The following is a 16,388-nucleotide window of genomic DNA, read 5'->3' as shown; positions in this document are numbered from 1 at the left end:
TGTAAAAATCGCTGAGAAACGACAAGTCGCTCTAGGAGGAAAAAAAATGAAAACGACGGTGAAATAGTGAACTCCGTAAAAAGTAATAAAAGTCTTAAACTACTCATCACAGTAGCCAAAAACCTCTATCTTGTTCCTCTCCGGTCCTTACCGAACCCGCCAAAAATAAATCACGAGAGCCTAAAAATCTCTCTTCGAGAGGTGAAGAACAAGAACGTCATGGTGAGGACTGTGAACTATCTTTACAATCTTACAGCTTTATCATGGTGTTTAACAAGTGTTGTGTTTGCTTTTACTGGAACAGGTCAACAGGGTAATTATATTCTTCGTTTTATGAGGGATTGAACTGTATCCTCCAACTGGGTCGTGATTTAAAAGGTCGGTAATTATCTCAAATAGCTTCACTTGGTTAAAGAGTCCATCTTATATCCTTAGTTTTTTTCCTTTTTTAGTTTGGTTCTTCTTCAGAGTCCAGTTATGCTTGGAATATTGAGGGATTCAGTTTCTGTTACGATTTTGTCAAATGGGTTTTCTTGCCAAGATTACCCATGTAACCCATCCAGCTACTTATATAGAATCAGCTATCGGCATATTGGTTTTCGCTCATACGTTAATTCAGCTATAAAGTCGAATAGGCGGTGTGCAATAATGCCTGACCCTTGCGTAATTTCCATGTGGCGACCAAGGGCGCCACAAATGAATATGCTAAGGTCCATGAGGATGTGCAGCTTGCGCATTGTTGTGAACATGGTTGCTAGTGTTGATACTGGTTTGGTTTGTGAAGAAAAGGAAGAAAACAAATTGATTGAAAGAGGAGATGAAGGATTTGAAGAATCTTATATTGGGCAGATTCTGCCTCCTTGGGGAGATATAACGATTCATGAGGATCCGGGTATTGAACCTAGCTGTGTTAGTCAGCCCGAGTCAAATTCAAATGCAATGAAGACTATGGATGAAACTAGGGTACATTTACTAGAGGAAACAGATGAAGAGTTGTTATCAAAGCGAATTTTGGTTCTTAGCAGAACCAATAAGGTTAGGAGTTCATTGGAATTGTTTAGGTCCATGGAATTATCGGGTCTTTCTCCTAATTTACATGCATGTAATTCTCTTTTATCTTGCCTTTTGAGGAATGAGCTGCTTGATGATGGGTTGAGAGTCTTTGAATTTATGAAAACAAAGAAGATAACAACATGTCACACTTATAGTTTAGTACTTAAAGCAGTTGCAAATGCTCGGGGTTGCGATACTGCCCTTGAAATGTTTATGGAATTGCTAGGGGAATGTGAGGTGAAGAAGGATTTTGATGCAATCGTCTATAACACAATGATTACAGCTTGTGGTAAGGTTAACAATTGGGTTGAAACGGAGAGGATATGGAAAAGTATGAAGGCAAATGGCTGCTGTGCAACACGAGTTACTTATTGCCTCTTAGTTAGCAATTTTATTCATAGCGGTCAAAATGAGCTGGCTCTTGATGCTTACAGTGAGATGGTTCGAAATGGATTTGATCCGGGGAATGATACAATGCAGGCTATAATTAGTGCGTGCACGAAGGAGGGAAAGTGGAATTTGGCACTAAGCATCTTTCAAGACATGTTGAAGGGTGGGTTTAAACCAAACCTAATAGCATGCAATGCATTCATTAACTCTCTTGGGAAAGGTAGGGAGGTCAAATTAGCATTTGAGGTTTATGATATCACAAGGTCGTTGGGTCATTCACCAGATTCATACACATGGAATGCTCTACTGGGTGCTCTGTATAAGGCAGATCGACATGATGATGCTCTTCATCTCTTTGAGAGCATTAAGAGAGATCAGGGCTCTCTATTGAATTTACATTTGTACAACACTGCTTTAATGTCTTGCTCGAAGCTTGGGTCATGGGATAGAGCTCTACAGCTTTTGTGGCAAATGGAAGCTGTTGGACTCTCAGTTCCAAGTGCATCATATAATCTTGTCATCAGTGCTTGTGAGATTGCAAGGAAGCCAGAAGTTGCATTGCAAGTGTATGAGCACATGGTCCACCGAAAGTGCACTCCAGACACATTCACTCATTTGTCACTATTAAGAGGTTGCATTTGGGGATCTTTATGGGATGAAGTGGAGGAAATCTTAAATGTAAGTGTTTTGGAATTGTCCACAACCTTGATTTGTTTGAATATCTGTATTAGTGCATTTCTTCTGAAAATGGGATGATATATGCCCGCTCATCTATGTCCAACTGAAGAGAGCTTGGGCACCCTGCCGCACCCATTCTGTATTTCTTTAGATTGTAAAGCCTATAAATTTTCTTAATTGCTACTGCATTTTTACTGTATTCTTGTTTCCTTTGCAGCAGGCTGAACCAAGTGTTTCTCTTTACAATGCTGTCATTCAGGGCATGTGCTTGAGAGGCAATATTGATTCTGCAAAGAAGCTATACAGGAAAATGCGCGAGTGCGGTCTTCAACCTGATGGTAAAACACGGGCTTTGATGCTTCAAAACCTAACGAAAGATTTAGCCAGACGAAGAAACAAGTGGTCTTTCCGTTACAGAGAACGTCGGCGGATGATAAAATGAGAAAAGGAAAGAGTTGAATGAGTGCATGATTGTTCTGTTCATTCTCTGTTTTTTACTCTTGGATTTTCAGTGTATCGTGTATAGAAGAAAAATGTTGTAATTATTTCATATTGGGGTGCAATGGAAATACGTGAGAATTGATGGGTTATGTGGAGGGAGCAAATCTGATTAATTAATCTACTGAACAACAAAGACGAAGCAAACAAATAATCTCAATTATTTGACGAAGTGGGAGGGTGTTGGTACAGAGACTGCACTTTGGATTCCAACAAAGACACATGGTTATCAAGCATTGAGATGACAGCTTCAAAGTCGGTGACTTGCTGCTCTATGGCATCGATCTGGTGGACGTACTGGTCGAAGCTACCGCTCTTGGACTTCAACTGCTCCACGAAAACTCTCAGCCCGGAGGCCACGTCGCCGAAGCCTTTGTACTCTTCGGCCACTTTCAGATTCATCTTCTCCAACAGCTCCAGGTGATTGTTCGTCCCCTGACAAACCAAAAGAACAAATTTGTTTCATATTTTTTGTTGCTTTTTTACGGTTGAGCCCTAGAAAATGTGAAGTGAGAGGGGATTTGAGATCAAGAAAAGAGTATAAAAAGGAAGGGTTTAGATAGAGAGAGAGAGAGAGAGAGAGTATGTACTTGGAGCTCGGATTTGATCATGGTGGAGACGCTGGTGAAGAGGTCGTTGAGCGACTCGGCGAGCTCGTCCTTCTCGGCCATGGCTTCGCTCCAAACCGTTTAGCCAAAAGCACAAGTTCCTGGTTTGTTACGCTCTGACTTCTACTCCATAATAAAGGGAAAACCTCAATAAATCGGAGACCTAAAACCCCAATCATATAATTATCCTTTAGTTATATCAATTAACTACAAGCTTCTTGATTATCATACAATATGAAGAAATTGAGGAATACCTGATGCGGTGGATTTTCCTTTCCTTGGAGCTTGGACTTGTTGGTCGGCCGTTACTCTCTGCGTTGGATATTCCTGGGCCCCTTTTAAGCCCAATGAACCCCCAATAATGCCTAGAGAAAGTTTTTCTGTTATATTCATTATTCTTATTTAACTATTCCAAGGATCCGGCTTAAAACTACAGCACCGTGCTGTAAAAATATGAGTGGCTGAGATTTAGTCTAAGGTAGTGAAAAACATTTGCTTAACGTTTCTTTTTAACGTCGTTGAAGCAGTCTGGGCAAGAAAAACAAGGTTGTTGGAAAACAGCATTTCATATAAAGTATCAGTCAACGCGATTTTCTTGACACCCAAAATAATCACTCCAAAAGAAAACACCATGGCTATAGTCTAACTCTCTCTTAAGCTCTCACAAGTTATAAAGCACAGTGTGCGCACCACTCCCCTCTGAACAAAAAGGTCGCACCCTTGAGTCATTGACCCTACTTCCTCGGCCTCACACACATGCACAGAGACACCTCTCTCTTTCTGTGTGACTTAATTCAAAGTTCAAACCTTAATTTGGACTCAAATTCTGACCCGGGTTGAGCCACATTGGATGAGTTTGGGTCCGAGATAATGGATCCACCATTGATCAACGAGTCTTCGTTTTCAGCGGCCAACCCGTCCGCGTACAACTTGACGGAGATTTGGCCGTTCGGTGCGGAGCCAGGTAACGCAGGGCTGGGACTGCAGATGGGTAGCTTGGGTCCAAACCTAGGCGGGGTCGGCGAGAGCTCCACGAATCGTGATGGGTCGGCCGAGGTATCAACGGTGACAGTACAAAGTGGCGGTGATGGGAAGAAGAAGAAGAAAGAAGTGAGCTCAGAGGAATACCATATTAAATATTTGACTAGAAAAACAAAGTTCCAACCCAAAATGTTCTAATACCATATTAAAAAAGTATTTATCTCAACAAATTTAAACTAATAAAAAAAATTATAAATTTAATAATTTATTTAATATTCTAATAGATAAAATAAATAATAAAATTATCTTTTAGATACAACTTGCAATAATCAATACAAGCTAAAATATATCGTCCTCGTGTGAATCGACAGAACATGAGAGAAATACTTGGCAGCTATATCTATTGCTTTAGCACAATGGACCAGGCCACTTTTTTGTCGACCTTTTTTATTTAGTGCAAGCAAAAAGATCACAAAGAATGTGCATTGCTGTATATCGCCACCACGTTGGTGAACACCGCAAGAATGATCATGAAAAGAGAGAAAATTTTGTCTGTCTTTGTTGCAATGCCGTGAGAGTCCCTGAGGCATCAAATAAAGAGCTCTAGTTAACAAAGTTGCAGCCATCGTGCCGGCAAAGGCTCATTCCTGGACAGAATGTTTAGGTCTAATTTAATAACGCTTTTTTAGAAAGCTTTTTATTGTTTAGGGTTAAATATTGTTTATCCCTTCAACTAACAGTTATTTTTTATAAAGCACCACGACTTGACAAGTGTCATGTTTTGACCCTTCAAATTGTCAATTTGTTGCAATTTAACCTCATCTGTCAGTCTTTACTATTATGTTTGATGGAAAATTAAATTTGATCAAAATATTCCAAAATATATCCTTATTTTGACTATTGAAAAACTAAAATTACTTTTCGTATTTATTAATTAGTAGGAAAAAAAAATACCCTTGACAAATTATTAAATTTTTTAAAAAAATAAAAAATAAATTGTAATTTTGTTTTTTCAATGGTCAAAATAAGGGTATGTTCAAAATATTTTGGTCAAATTTAATTTTCTATCCAACATAGCGGTCAAGACTTATGGATGAGGCTAAGTTACAACAAATTGACAGTTTGAAGGGTCAAAGTATGACACTTGTCAGTTCGTAGTACTTCATAAAAAATTGTTGTTAGTTTAGGGGGTTAAATAATATTTAACTATACTTTTTAGAAAAAAGTAAAAGCATTAAGAAATAACTACAAACACAAAACACCTAAAACTACTTTCACATTCATATCACATCAGAACACATTTTCAACCAAAAAGCAAAAGGCACAGTCTAAAAAATGTTATCAAATGAACTTGGCTAGTTTGCTATTGCTTTTTAGAAGATAAATTTTGCTTTTGGGTTTTGATGTGACATAAAAGTGAAAGTAGTTTTGTGTGTTGAGTTGTTTAAAATGCGTTAGCAACTGGCCCTAAAACAAAAAGAAATGTACTCACTTGAGAGTAATAGAAGCAGGAAAGATGAATCCAAGAAGAACTCCAACAGTTGCTCCACTGAACTGGAAAGCCACCCATATGCTGGGAATGAAGATTGCACCCAAGAGGACGACGACAGTGAGCCCCGCACTGATCAATGCAAACCTTAAGTTGTCTGAAGGCAAAGGCGTAGCCGAAGGGAAAAGGAGGCCATCCAAGTTTAGACGCAGTGGATGGAAGATGACTGGGAAGATGAGAATAATGTGGCAGGCATAGCTAACACGAACAATATCATTGATCAGAGAGCCCCATGGGATGCCAAGATCGGAGCCAAAGTTGGAGAGTACGTCAGGAAGAGTTGAGTCTCCAAACAAGAGGAAGCCAAAGGAGCCTGTCATTAGGTACACTACTGCGCAAAGAGCAAGTGAAGTTCGCACCACTACTTGCATCCTCGAAGGCTTCTCAAGCTCGTTTTCTATGGTGTGAACTGCATGCAAGTGGGCAATACTTATCAGAAAGAGAAATTGCAGAAGTTTGAAGTAGTGCTTCCATCAGTTTGGGTTTTAGATTTCAAAAAGTGCGACTTGAAAACGCAGTTTTTAATAATGTAGTTAACCATTTGGTAAAATTACAGTTTGGTATTTAAAATCGCAATAAAGCTGATTTTTTTTTTTTTTTTTTAATGTTTTCAAATCATAATTTTTTAGAAACATACTCCTAAACGATTAATTTTTAACCTTTTTTTTAAAATCGTACTTTTATCTGCTAAATCGCAATGCCAAATAATAATTTATGCATGGGACGCTTTCTATCATAGCTTCAAGTCAGAAACAGACTAAAAAATGAAGGCTTTTATGCCAAAATGAGACCAACAGAGGAATATTCTAGACCATCCAGTTCGAATATTAATAGTATGCTTTAATTTGTGTCAGAAAGGTGATAAAAAAAAAAAAAAAAAAAAGGGTCCTAGCAGCATAGATTAGGCAAGTTTTACAGTAAATCATCATATGGTCGTAGTTTCTAGCAAGTCCCACCATGCACAGAATAAAGGTACATGATGAGGTTTTAATGCTTGGACAAGGACATTGTTGTTGTGTTTTGAACATCATGGTTGGATAAGAAGGCTGTGCGTGCAAGGGGACTTGTGCCACAGGAGATGATAATTAAGCTTTCATACCATTGAAGTGGCAGACATACGCGCAGACAACGGGAGGGACAGCAGTAAACAGATTGCAAAAGGATGTCAAATCAGTGACGGTAGGAAACAATCTGGGTGTCTCTATGCTTCCCTTGGCTAATTTGTAAACCGTGATCCCAATGACAACAAGAAGAAATACAACAGCCAGTGCAAATGATATAGCAGATGTATGTCTCAATGATTCTGCATCCCAAAATGTCATAAGAAGCAAAAAGAAAGATATCATCTCTCCATTGTTGAATTCATAGCAGTTCTAATTCACTGGAAACTAGCAACAAATTTGAAAGAATTAAGCAAAACAAGCAGCAGGAAAAAGAGTGCTTACCGATGCGCTTTAAGCATATCAATGGGATAAAAACAGTTAGAGTTAGTGCCATGAGAACAAAGGCACGCCCTGTCCACCAATGCTCTCCAAACCACTCTTCCAAAACACCTTCATGGTGAACACCACTGGAGGTCGCTCCAGAAAGCAGATCCTCTGATTGAACATGATAAAAACAACTCCAGTTGTTACACTAATATCGACAGATCTGATCAAAAGTAAGCCTAACCTAACAATGGTTGAGGATAAAAAAAAAAAAAAAAAATCCCAATGACTTGGCTCGAGCAGTAAGTCACTTGTTCTCAGTTCTAAGATTCGACCATCTTGAGCACAAATAATTCATTGGGCCATGCCAAAGTCCGAACTTTACCTGACCCGTGTGAAGGGGCCGATTTGCACGATGCCCTGACAATCTAGTCGGGCCCCAATTATAAAAAATAATAATAAATAAACAAAAAAGGGAGTTGGGTAATTAGCTGAAGTTACACCGATTATAATCAAGTACATGATGACACCACCAATGTTGTTGATGACTATAGTGGCCTGAAGCAGCATTTTCCCCGTCAGCCCAAAGGCATCCCCCATCACATCTCCATATGAAAATGCTGACCCTGGCTTGCTGAACCTTAACAACATTTCTATAGATGCCTCAGTCAAGAACGCCGCACATATGATCAAAGCGACCCCAGGAACAAGCCCCAGAAGTTTCAAGGTCGCCGGCAGGCTCATAATTCCAGCACCAGCAATGGTGCATGACAAGTTGAATACAGACGCATGAAAGGAGGCTCCGTCATACTTATCAAACTCTGCTTCCTCTTGATTTCTTGGTAGTAAAGGGGTAACAATCTGTTTGTTCCTCTCTGACATTTTTCAACTAGTATTCACAAAGAGCTATAATTCAGAGATCCTTTCTATCTCAGCTAATTTATACAAAAAAAATTCTGGAAAAATATGTTCAAAGTCAGCACCTTGGAGTTCTGCAAAATTGGTGCATTCAATAACAGAAACAGTCAAGCAAATAAAAACGAAGTCCCAAATCTCAAACCACTTCTGAAGTCGGAAAGGCTTGAAAACGTCGGACGTAAATCCAAAAGACAAAGGGGTTTGAATCTTGGTTGATAATTTTGGTATGTCAAAGTTTAGAACAGAAGGATGATAGATACTAAGATGAGAAAAGAGGCAGCAGCAAAGTAAGAAATAAAGAAAAAGAAAATTTGTTTGGTAGTCATTTAATACGACGAATTCAAGCAATTCTAAAGCTCATGGCCTCAGCTGTCACTTGCGTGGATATGGTACATACCCATTTGTCTGAAATGATTTCTAATTTGTCATAACATAGCCACTGGGTGTTTACTTTTAACTTGATCAAGATTGGCACTTACACTCACCCTTTTTACTTTTTGAACTGCTTCTAAGGTCTTTAGATGCGCTAACTCTCGGGTGAACCCAATTGCTTAATGAGTCACTTCTCACTTAATTTTTGAAAGCATTCCTGACAATTCCTTTTTCCTTTCCTATCTTAAGATTAGGAGTGGCAAAAAGACCCTTCTTTGTAATTTGCTTCTAGCTCTCTCCCCCCCCCCCCCCAATTAGAAAAAAAAAAAAAAAAAAAAAAAACTAGTACGGTTCAATCCTGTTATGATTTCAGCATGAAATGAAAGGATTAAAATTTATTTCATCAAATTATCACTTTGTTCCAAGCAGCCTAAGTCAAATTTGGCTATTTGGCTGTTAAATGTGAATAGAAAACGTTACATGTGCTTCACACGTAATACTGTTTATGAGTGTAAGTGCAAACGAGGTGTTAGTTTGAGAGACCAAATATAGTTAATCCTAAAAGGGTAAATGTCACGAAAAAAATTTCTTGAGCCACATGCAACTCACACGCGATGTTTCCGTCGCAACCAACAACCAAATATGACCAAATTTGTTACTCAAAACAAAATGGTAGTTTGGAGTCATAAGTTATTGGTATAAATACAAATGGGGTTATTAGTTCGAAGGGTAAAGCATAATTTAAACCCACATATATATAACATGACTCATCAGCGCGTAGACCTCAAATTTATTGCATGGAAGGATAAGAGGTTGCACTGGAGCAGTGGAGGTCCATTTCGTCTTCTTCTTCTATAATCAATCATGGGTCGGTGTTTGATGGATTCCCACTCATTTGTCGGATTCTCTTTTTTGTTTGTGCAACCACCAAGTTCCATTATGGGTCTTGGGGTTTTCCAAGCTCTGCTCAATGCTTAATAGAATGCAAGGCATGGTGTCCCACTTCAATTATGAATGGCAGGTATGCCAACCACCAAAAGAATGAGGATAGACTGAAACCTTTCTAGTTTCTACAACAATCGAGGAATTGACTTATTGAGGTTGAGGTTACATTATCACATTGAATGTCGTTTCTGGAAAGCATGGGCATGTTTACCTTATGTTATCTCCTCGGTAGAGATATATGCATCAGAATTTTCCAGCCAATAGGAAAGTGCTTGAAGGAAAGTGCATGAGAGTACAACATAATCCATTGTTGTAAGGAGGTAGAGACCATGAAAAGGCACATGGGATAAAATTAGCTCAGAGCAATTTACTCACATGTGGAAGTGCAACCTCTTTTTCTTGTTGTCACAATATATGTCTATCTAGGCTACCCATCATCTTGACCGTTTAAAAAACCGTTGGTTCTAATATGCCCCTTCTTGGCTTGTGTGCCAAGACAATATTGGGCGTGAAAACTAACGCAGTAAGATATTTTGTTTAGACAAATTGATCATTTTGAAGACATCGACTAGAAGTGCACGCATCTACGTAGCATATCAGCCACTTAAAATACGCCACATTAGCCGACGTGAAATGGGTGTAAAAAATAACATTACTCATATTATAACCCTCCAGAAATGTCACTACCATTAATTCATTTACTAGATGTGTAGCCCTTTTCTTTTCTTTTTTGAAAGTAGACAATTATTTAAGTCAAACTGGCAGCCCCAGTAGAAGTGACCCTGATATTTAATTCTATATATTGTGAGTACAAACATAGACCTTTATCCACATACTAGATTATTCAAATGGATTGCAAAGAAGTCATGTTTATTTCTAAAACTAAGATACTCAGCTGCAGGAAGATATAAAGGTAATTTTTCCACACATTTAAGCTTAAAGAGAAAATATGAACTTGAGAGTAATGGAAACAGGAAAGATGAATGTCAGCAGTAGCCCAACAGTTGCTCCACTAAACTCAAAAGCCACCCATACGGTGGTTATAAATATTGCACTCGAGATAACAATTACAACAAATCCTATACTGACTATTGCAAATCTCAAGCTATCTAAAGTAAAAGGCCTGGCTGAGGAAAAAATCAGACCATTGAAGTAGAGCCTCAATGGAAAGCATGTAAAGGGAAATACGAGTATGATATGTCCTACGTAGCTTATATGAACAACGTCGTTGAAGAGGGAACTGTATGGGAATTGGGAAACAGGACACTGACGTCAGTGTCAAAGTTGGAGAGCAAGTCGGAAAGAGTTGAGTCACCAAAGAGAAGGAACCCAAATAAGCCTGTCATCACATAAACAGTGGTGCAGAGTGCAAGTGAAATCCATACAACTCCTTGCATCCAAGGAGAATAATCTTCAAGTTCATTCTCAATTGTGTGTGAACTGCATATATTCAATCAGGTTCTTAAAACACAAATGTGATGAAAACTAAAAGCACAAGTAAAAAATATGAGAAACGGATGATAGCTTGACAGAATGTATATTAATGGTGTTATTTTGCCCTGAAATGATTTTGGTAATTGCATGTGGTGTGTTTAAGTTCACACACAAAAAGAAACACGCTATGTATCATATCATACAATTACCACATGTACTTACCAAAAAGAAATACATTATGTAACCTATCATACAATCTGGATACAGATCACAACCTAGTAGTGTACACAGATCACAAGCCACAAAAAACACACTGTGGAAGCAATAATATGTGTATAAGGAGAAGTAAGCTGCTTACCATTATAGTGGCAGACATAAGCAAAAACAAGCACAGGGACAGCAGTGAAGAGATCACAAAAGGATGCCAAGTCAGAGATTCTTGGAAACCATTATCAATTTGTAAATTGTTACTCCAATGACAATAACAAGGAACACAACTACCAGAGAAAATGATATAGCTGATGAAAATCTCAATGAATTTGCAGCCAAAATTTGAAGGAATATCATATTGGTTGGAAAGCATTATGGACTACCAAGAAAATTAAATCATATACAGTACCGGCAGTACTATATTAAGCAGAGCAAGGTAATTGTCCAGAATTAATGAAGAAAAAAGTACAACCCAATGCGCTTAAAGCATATCAAATGAAACAAATATAACAAGAGTTAATACAACAAGAAGAAAAGCACGTCCAGTCCACCAATGTTCTCCAAACCACTCTTCCAGAACGCAGGAATGATGAACCCCACTCAAAGTTGATACCGAAAGCACATCCTCTGGGTCAAATAAATAATATCTACATTAAGTTGGTAATTTACAAAGATTTGATATAAGGAAAAGTATAAGGTAATATATATGTCACACCAAGCAGTGATAAATGATAGTTTGAGATTGTAAGAAAACAAAAGGCATATAGAAGAAAGGGAAGCATTGAAGTATACCGATTATAATCAAATACACAATAAGAACACCAATGTTGTTGATGATAGCACATACTTGAAGGAATACCTTCCCAATCTTTGCAAAGGCTTCGCCAATGTTGCTAAATCTCAGCAACATGTCAATGGATGCCTCAGTCAGGAATGCAGCAAGTATAATCAGGGCAACCCTGGGACAAGCCCCGATACTTTCAAGGTTGCGGGCAGGCTCATAATTCCAGAACCAACAACGGTACATGACCAATTGAAGACAGAACCATGAAATTTACTATACCCTGCTTCTTCATCTTGACTTGTGGATAACAAGGGAGCTCTCTCATCACCAACCTGTTCATCTTTTTGTGAAATGTTCTCAAGATTTTCAATAGTCATATTCTACTGGTTCAGTACAACATACCAAAGATTGAAGCTCATAGATGTCACTTTGATAGCTCAATTTACAAAATTTGAACTCCAAAAAGGTGTACCCCTTCACGAAACTCTGAAAGAAAACCCAAATCTTTCTATAAAAACTCCTTACAAAACTTGGTACTCACATTCCAAGATTCGCAAATTCTGGAGAGAGTCTATTCCTAGTATCAAAAAAGCAGTTTACATAAAACAAACGCCCCCACACTGCTTCTCAATTAAGAAATATCTAAACAAAACAAATTTGCATTTGATGCTGGTATGGTTGAGACCCATAAACATAAAAACAACAGAAACGAAATCTTTAAAACACTCTTCAAATAACTAATCTCTTGTTAACAAAAGCAAACAAAAATCTGAGTGGGTTTAGTTCACAGTGAGTTAACAGCGTCAACCGGTCTAACAGTAAAATACCCATAAACAGAAGACTAATTGAACCAATGAACATGAAACGTAAACCAACAACGACTATACAGTGACTACAAAACAAATGGGTACCATAAGATCAACAAATTTAGAGAATTCCAATACGGAAATGCAATAAGACAGTAACGTTTACATTCAACTGTCATTCAAAGAGACACATAAATGCATATACCCGTTTGACGGGAAGGTCGCACTAGCCAAATTTTGCGGCGATTCGCTGAGACATATCACGTGTGGACGACGTTTGTTCCATGTCGTTTCCGTTGTGAGGAGTACGAAAGCATTTGGCACCAGGCACCAGGAATGACTACGAATCAGTAACTATCAGCTGAAACAGAAGCTCAAGGGCCCCCACGAACACCTTCCGCGTCCTCAACGGCCCCCACGCGCCGGCGCATAGCTTGCACGCTCCGTCCAGTTACCACTGTCCTCCGCCACTGTCGCTCCATCTGCTGGTGTTGCTGTTGCTGTCGCTGTTGCTGGGCTTTCTTTATTAATTTTGTTTTTGTTGTTTATGGGTGGTCTCCCTGTTTAAGGTGTTTTTAAAGGTTAGCGGAAACTTTGGCATTCGGAGTTTAAACTCCTTGGTGACAGATTATAATCATTATATTATGTATTTGGCGGTGCCTCTTCCTCCTCAAAAAAAAATAAAAAAAATAAAAAAAATTTTAAAAAAAAAATAAAAAAAATTCGGTGGTTGTTGCCTATATCTAGCATAAGTTCGGGTAAGGTTAAAAGATCTTTCGAGGATTATGTTTTTGCCTATGTTTCTTTTATTAAAGACTTTAATAAGGTTGAAGGTTCTCACGAGAGTCATACCTCTCTACCTATTTAAGTAGGATTGAGGGGTCTTTCGATGGTCATACCCCTATCCGCAACCTCTTTTTTGGGAGTTTGTGTAGGATTGAATGACCTCGCGAGAGTCATGTTCATGTTCGTTCTTTGTTTTGGTGCCTATAATATGGCTTTACCACTTTGAGGGATAATACAAAAATACTCTTTACACACCCTCTCCTCACATGGAGTGTGTAATAGGTGTGTAAATTACGTATTTTTTTAGTATTTTTCTACTGCTTTATGCGGTCCTTTTCTTGGCTCTTGTCCAATATATATATATGACAAGGTCATTTTATACCAATTATGAACCAATTTCCTAATTTCAAGTTTCAAATTTTGACATTTTTTTTTTTTTTTTTTTTTACGGATTTGTTGTTGGAGAGCACAATCATCTTATATTTGTGTTCCATTTCAATCCTCGTTTGGTAATGGTCTATTTTTTTGGAATATTTCCTTACAAAGAGGAATAGATATTCCTAAATGAATATACTATATTTTTCAAAAAAAAAAAGAAGAAGCTTGTATTATTTTATATTTTTATCTCACACTTTTTTTTTTAGAAAAAAGGAAAATTAGAAACCTAAATGATATTGTTAGGGGTTGTCAGCTACTCACCAATTTTCACGCTTTCTTCTTCTTTTTTATTTTTAATTTGAGTTTTTTTTTTAAACAAAAAAAATAAAGGGAAAATTACAAAAAAAACCATCAAATTACCAGCCATTCTTAAAGTAGTCCCCTTAACGTGTAGCACTATGACCCCTCAAATTATCAAAAACAATATCACGGATACTCTCAGGTATTTTCTCGATTCATACTTTATCCATGATTAATTTTACTGCTGTCTTAACAAGGCCATGAGTCGCATAATTTGCTGCTCTTCGAATATGTCTAATTTGCCAAAAACTACTGAGTTGAAAAAACAACTCGTATATTAGCCACCAGTTGCTCGTATCTATACCAATTTGGGTCATTTGCCCTTGCAGCGTTAACCACTTGCAAAGAATTCCCTTTAAAATAATATTATGAAGTCCCAAATTGCAACTGAATTCTACTTCTCCAATGCTGCTTGGGCTTCTATTATCGCGGGCTCCTGCCTTACACATATGATTTAGCCTTTAGCTGCAATCACCTGACCTTCATAGTCCCGTGCTATTGTATCAATATTCATATATTTGTTTTTTGAAGCCCTTTTACTTATCCCATGTTAAAGTGTATTAGTTATTGTTAAACACCATTAGGATTCTAACTACGAATTATTGGCTATAGAAATATTATTCTCCTAAAAAAATTATTACAAAATACTGTAATCCTTTTGTACACAATTTTAATGATGTTATGTAAATTTAATTAAGGCTTTTTCTTTTTCTTTTATTTTTTTTAATAAAAAAAAAAAAGAAAAAAAAGAAAAAGAAAAGAGAGAAAATAAAAGTACACTCTGTTTATTCAGAAACTCTGCGATTTGCTCTGTAACGCTTCTGTACAAGAAAACAAAACAAAAGCAGAAGCAAATCTTAAAAACACAAAGAAAGATATTATAATCAAAGTTTCATTTCCCGTTGATCGTAGCTGGAGAACAGGAGGTCTAGGGTTCGGTGCTAGATCCTCCTGAACTCTCTGTTCCTTGGTCAAAACCAAAACGAATTATGAGTCTAATTCTGAGGGTTTCCAACACATTCCCTTAGCGGAGGCAGCTCCTCCATCATTGCGCTCTCACAATTCTTCAGGTAATACTTCTTTCGCACTCTCTCTTCAATTCACAATCTTTTCCCACTCTTACAATTTGATTGCGTGTTCTATTGGGTGTGAAGTGGGTGCAATTGAGTCGGAGCTGAAGAAGAAGGAGAAAATGAAGGCAGGGAGCGCTGCCAAGTTGATAGTGGACGCTCTGCTGCAGCGGTTCCTTCCGCTCGCTCGGAGACGCATCGAAACTGCCCAAGCACAGGTTCAATTCTTGCTTTATGTTTGCTGAAAAGCCATGGATTTTGGCAGAGATGGACACCCATTTGCACAATTTAGTTGTGGTAGTTTTTTGCTGTTGTTTATGGAATGCCAAATGCTATGTAGGACAATGTTTGTAACTTTGTATATTGGATCACGAGGTTTGTGGTGATTGGAAATGGGAATATGAGGTTCTAACTTTTGGGTGCTGTTATAGAGTTGAAAGAGGGGTTGAAAGTTGCAAAGATATTGTCTTCTCAAGCGCAATACATTTGTTGTAGAGCTAAAGTTTATGCTTGTGTAGACTGGCCTAGGACTTTGTAGTGGTACGCATAAGTACCTATCCCACAAGCTGTCACGATTTGATCTTTTTGAACTTGGACATTACTTGGAGTGGTCATTTGAATATCATGCTTAAACATGGTGAATTTATATAAACCATCCAGTCCAAATAGTTGTTTGAGGGATACTATGGACAAGCTTCGGTTTGAGGGTTTTGGAGTTGGTACCAGCTCAGACTGTCTTTCTGTTTTTCTCATCTGAAGGTCTGAGGATATAGAAATAGTATGAGAGACAGTGAATGGGTAATCTGTGGGACCTTCTTCATACTTCTTCATGGTTATTTAATGGCATGTTTGGGTGGGAAAATTTTTTCAATTACTGTTTTTCAAATATCAAATTCTACTAAGATTTTATCCAACTTTTTCTAATTTTGTCTTAGGTTTTCTAAACCATCCAAACATAATTTCAAAAAACAAATTCTCTCTGTATTCACAATTTTTCAAAAAATCGCACACTCAAACGAGCCTAGTTGGTGCTTTGCCTGAACTTTGTTGGACGTCTACTCGGTACTGAACTTGTTCTTATATGAAATAGGCTTCAGTAATAGAGGAGGCAGCGTGAACTGGTTTTGGTCGTTATGCTTGA

The 16,388-nt window shown here is 37.9% G+C and overlaps 4 protein-coding genes and 1 pseudogene across 7 annotated transcripts in view; 2 read left to right on the top strand and 3 right to left on the bottom strand.

The window, feature by feature from the left end:
- Positions 1 to 118: 118 nt before the first annotated feature.
- LOC133859519 (pentatricopeptide repeat-containing protein At3g29290) lies at positions 119 to 2,711 on the top strand. 2 transcript variants are annotated; one of them, XM_062294937.1, is made up of 4 exons: positions 119 to 222; positions 305 to 378; positions 453 to 2,121; positions 2,342 to 2,711. In XM_062294937.1, the coding sequence occupies exons 3-4, from the start codon at positions 478 to 480 to the stop codon at positions 2,561 to 2,563; spliced, it is 1,866 nt and encodes a 621-aa protein (XP_062150921.1). In that variant the 5' UTR covers positions 119 to 222; positions 305 to 378; positions 453 to 477; the 3' UTR covers positions 2,564 to 2,711. The 2 variants fall into 2 exon arrangements, with proteins under 2 accessions (XP_062150921.1, XP_062150920.1); XM_062294936.1 differs by having other exon boundaries at positions 2,339 to 2,711.
- A 48-nt stretch (positions 2,712 to 2,759) lies between these two features.
- On the bottom strand, positions 2,760 to 3,637 carry LOC133859521 (biogenesis of lysosome-related organelles complex 1 subunit 2). 2 transcript variants are annotated; one of them, XM_062294941.1, is made up of 3 exons: positions 3,482 to 3,637; positions 3,210 to 3,350; positions 2,760 to 3,054 (listed from the first exon to the last, which is right to left on the bottom strand). In XM_062294941.1, exons 2-3 carry the CDS (start codon positions 3,288 to 3,290, stop codon positions 2,776 to 2,778), a joined length of 360 nt encoding a protein of 119 aa, XP_062150925.1. In that variant the 5' UTR covers positions 3,291 to 3,350; positions 3,482 to 3,637; the 3' UTR covers positions 2,760 to 2,775. The 2 variants fall into 2 exon arrangements, with proteins under 2 accessions (XP_062150925.1, XP_062150924.1); XM_062294940.1 differs by having other exon boundaries at positions 3,210 to 3,390; positions 3,482 to 3,604.
- Positions 3,638 to 4,471: 834 nt separating this feature from the next.
- Positions 4,472 to 8,487, bottom strand: LOC133859520 (amino acid transporter AVT6A-like). 2 transcript variants are annotated; one of them, XM_062294939.1, is made up of 6 exons: positions 8,168 to 8,487; positions 7,688 to 8,090; positions 7,203 to 7,355; positions 6,857 to 7,060; positions 5,701 to 6,166; positions 4,472 to 4,789 (listed from the first exon to the last, which is right to left on the bottom strand). In XM_062294939.1, exons 2-6 carry the CDS (start codon positions 8,064 to 8,066, stop codon positions 4,678 to 4,680), a joined length of 1,314 nt encoding a protein of 437 aa, XP_062150923.1. In that variant the 5' UTR covers positions 8,067 to 8,090; positions 8,168 to 8,487; the 3' UTR covers positions 4,472 to 4,677. The 2 variants fall into 2 exon arrangements, with proteins under 2 accessions (XP_062150923.1, XP_062150922.1); XM_062294938.1 differs by having other exon boundaries at positions 4,473 to 4,789; positions 7,688 to 8,073.
- A 1,868-nt stretch (positions 8,488 to 10,355) lies between these two features.
- Positions 10,356 to 13,254, bottom strand: LOC133860520 (amino acid transporter AVT6B-like; annotated as a pseudogene).
- A 1,735-nt stretch (positions 13,255 to 14,989) lies between these two features.
- LOC133859515 (uncharacterized) overlaps positions 14,990 to 16,388 on the top strand; it is a 30,200-nt gene continuing 28,801 nt past the window's right edge. The window contains exons 1-2 of the mRNA XM_062294934.1: positions 14,990 to 15,247; positions 15,332 to 15,465. Coding sequence (XP_062150918.1) covers positions 15,370 to 15,465 — 96 coding nt within the window. The 5' untranslated portion in view covers positions 14,990 to 15,247; positions 15,332 to 15,369. The remainder of the gene's footprint in view (positions 15,248 to 15,331; positions 15,466 to 16,388) is intronic.

Source organism: Alnus glutinosa, chromosome 2 (genome assembly GCF_958979055.1).
Source record: "Alnus glutinosa chromosome 2, dhAlnGlut1.1, whole genome shotgun sequence".
Lineage (NCBI taxonomy): Eukaryota > Viridiplantae > Streptophyta > Magnoliopsida > Fagales > Betulaceae > Alnus > Alnus glutinosa.
The sequence above is the reverse complement of the archived record's forward strand: the minus strand, read 5'-3'. Positions and strand labels throughout refer to the sequence as shown.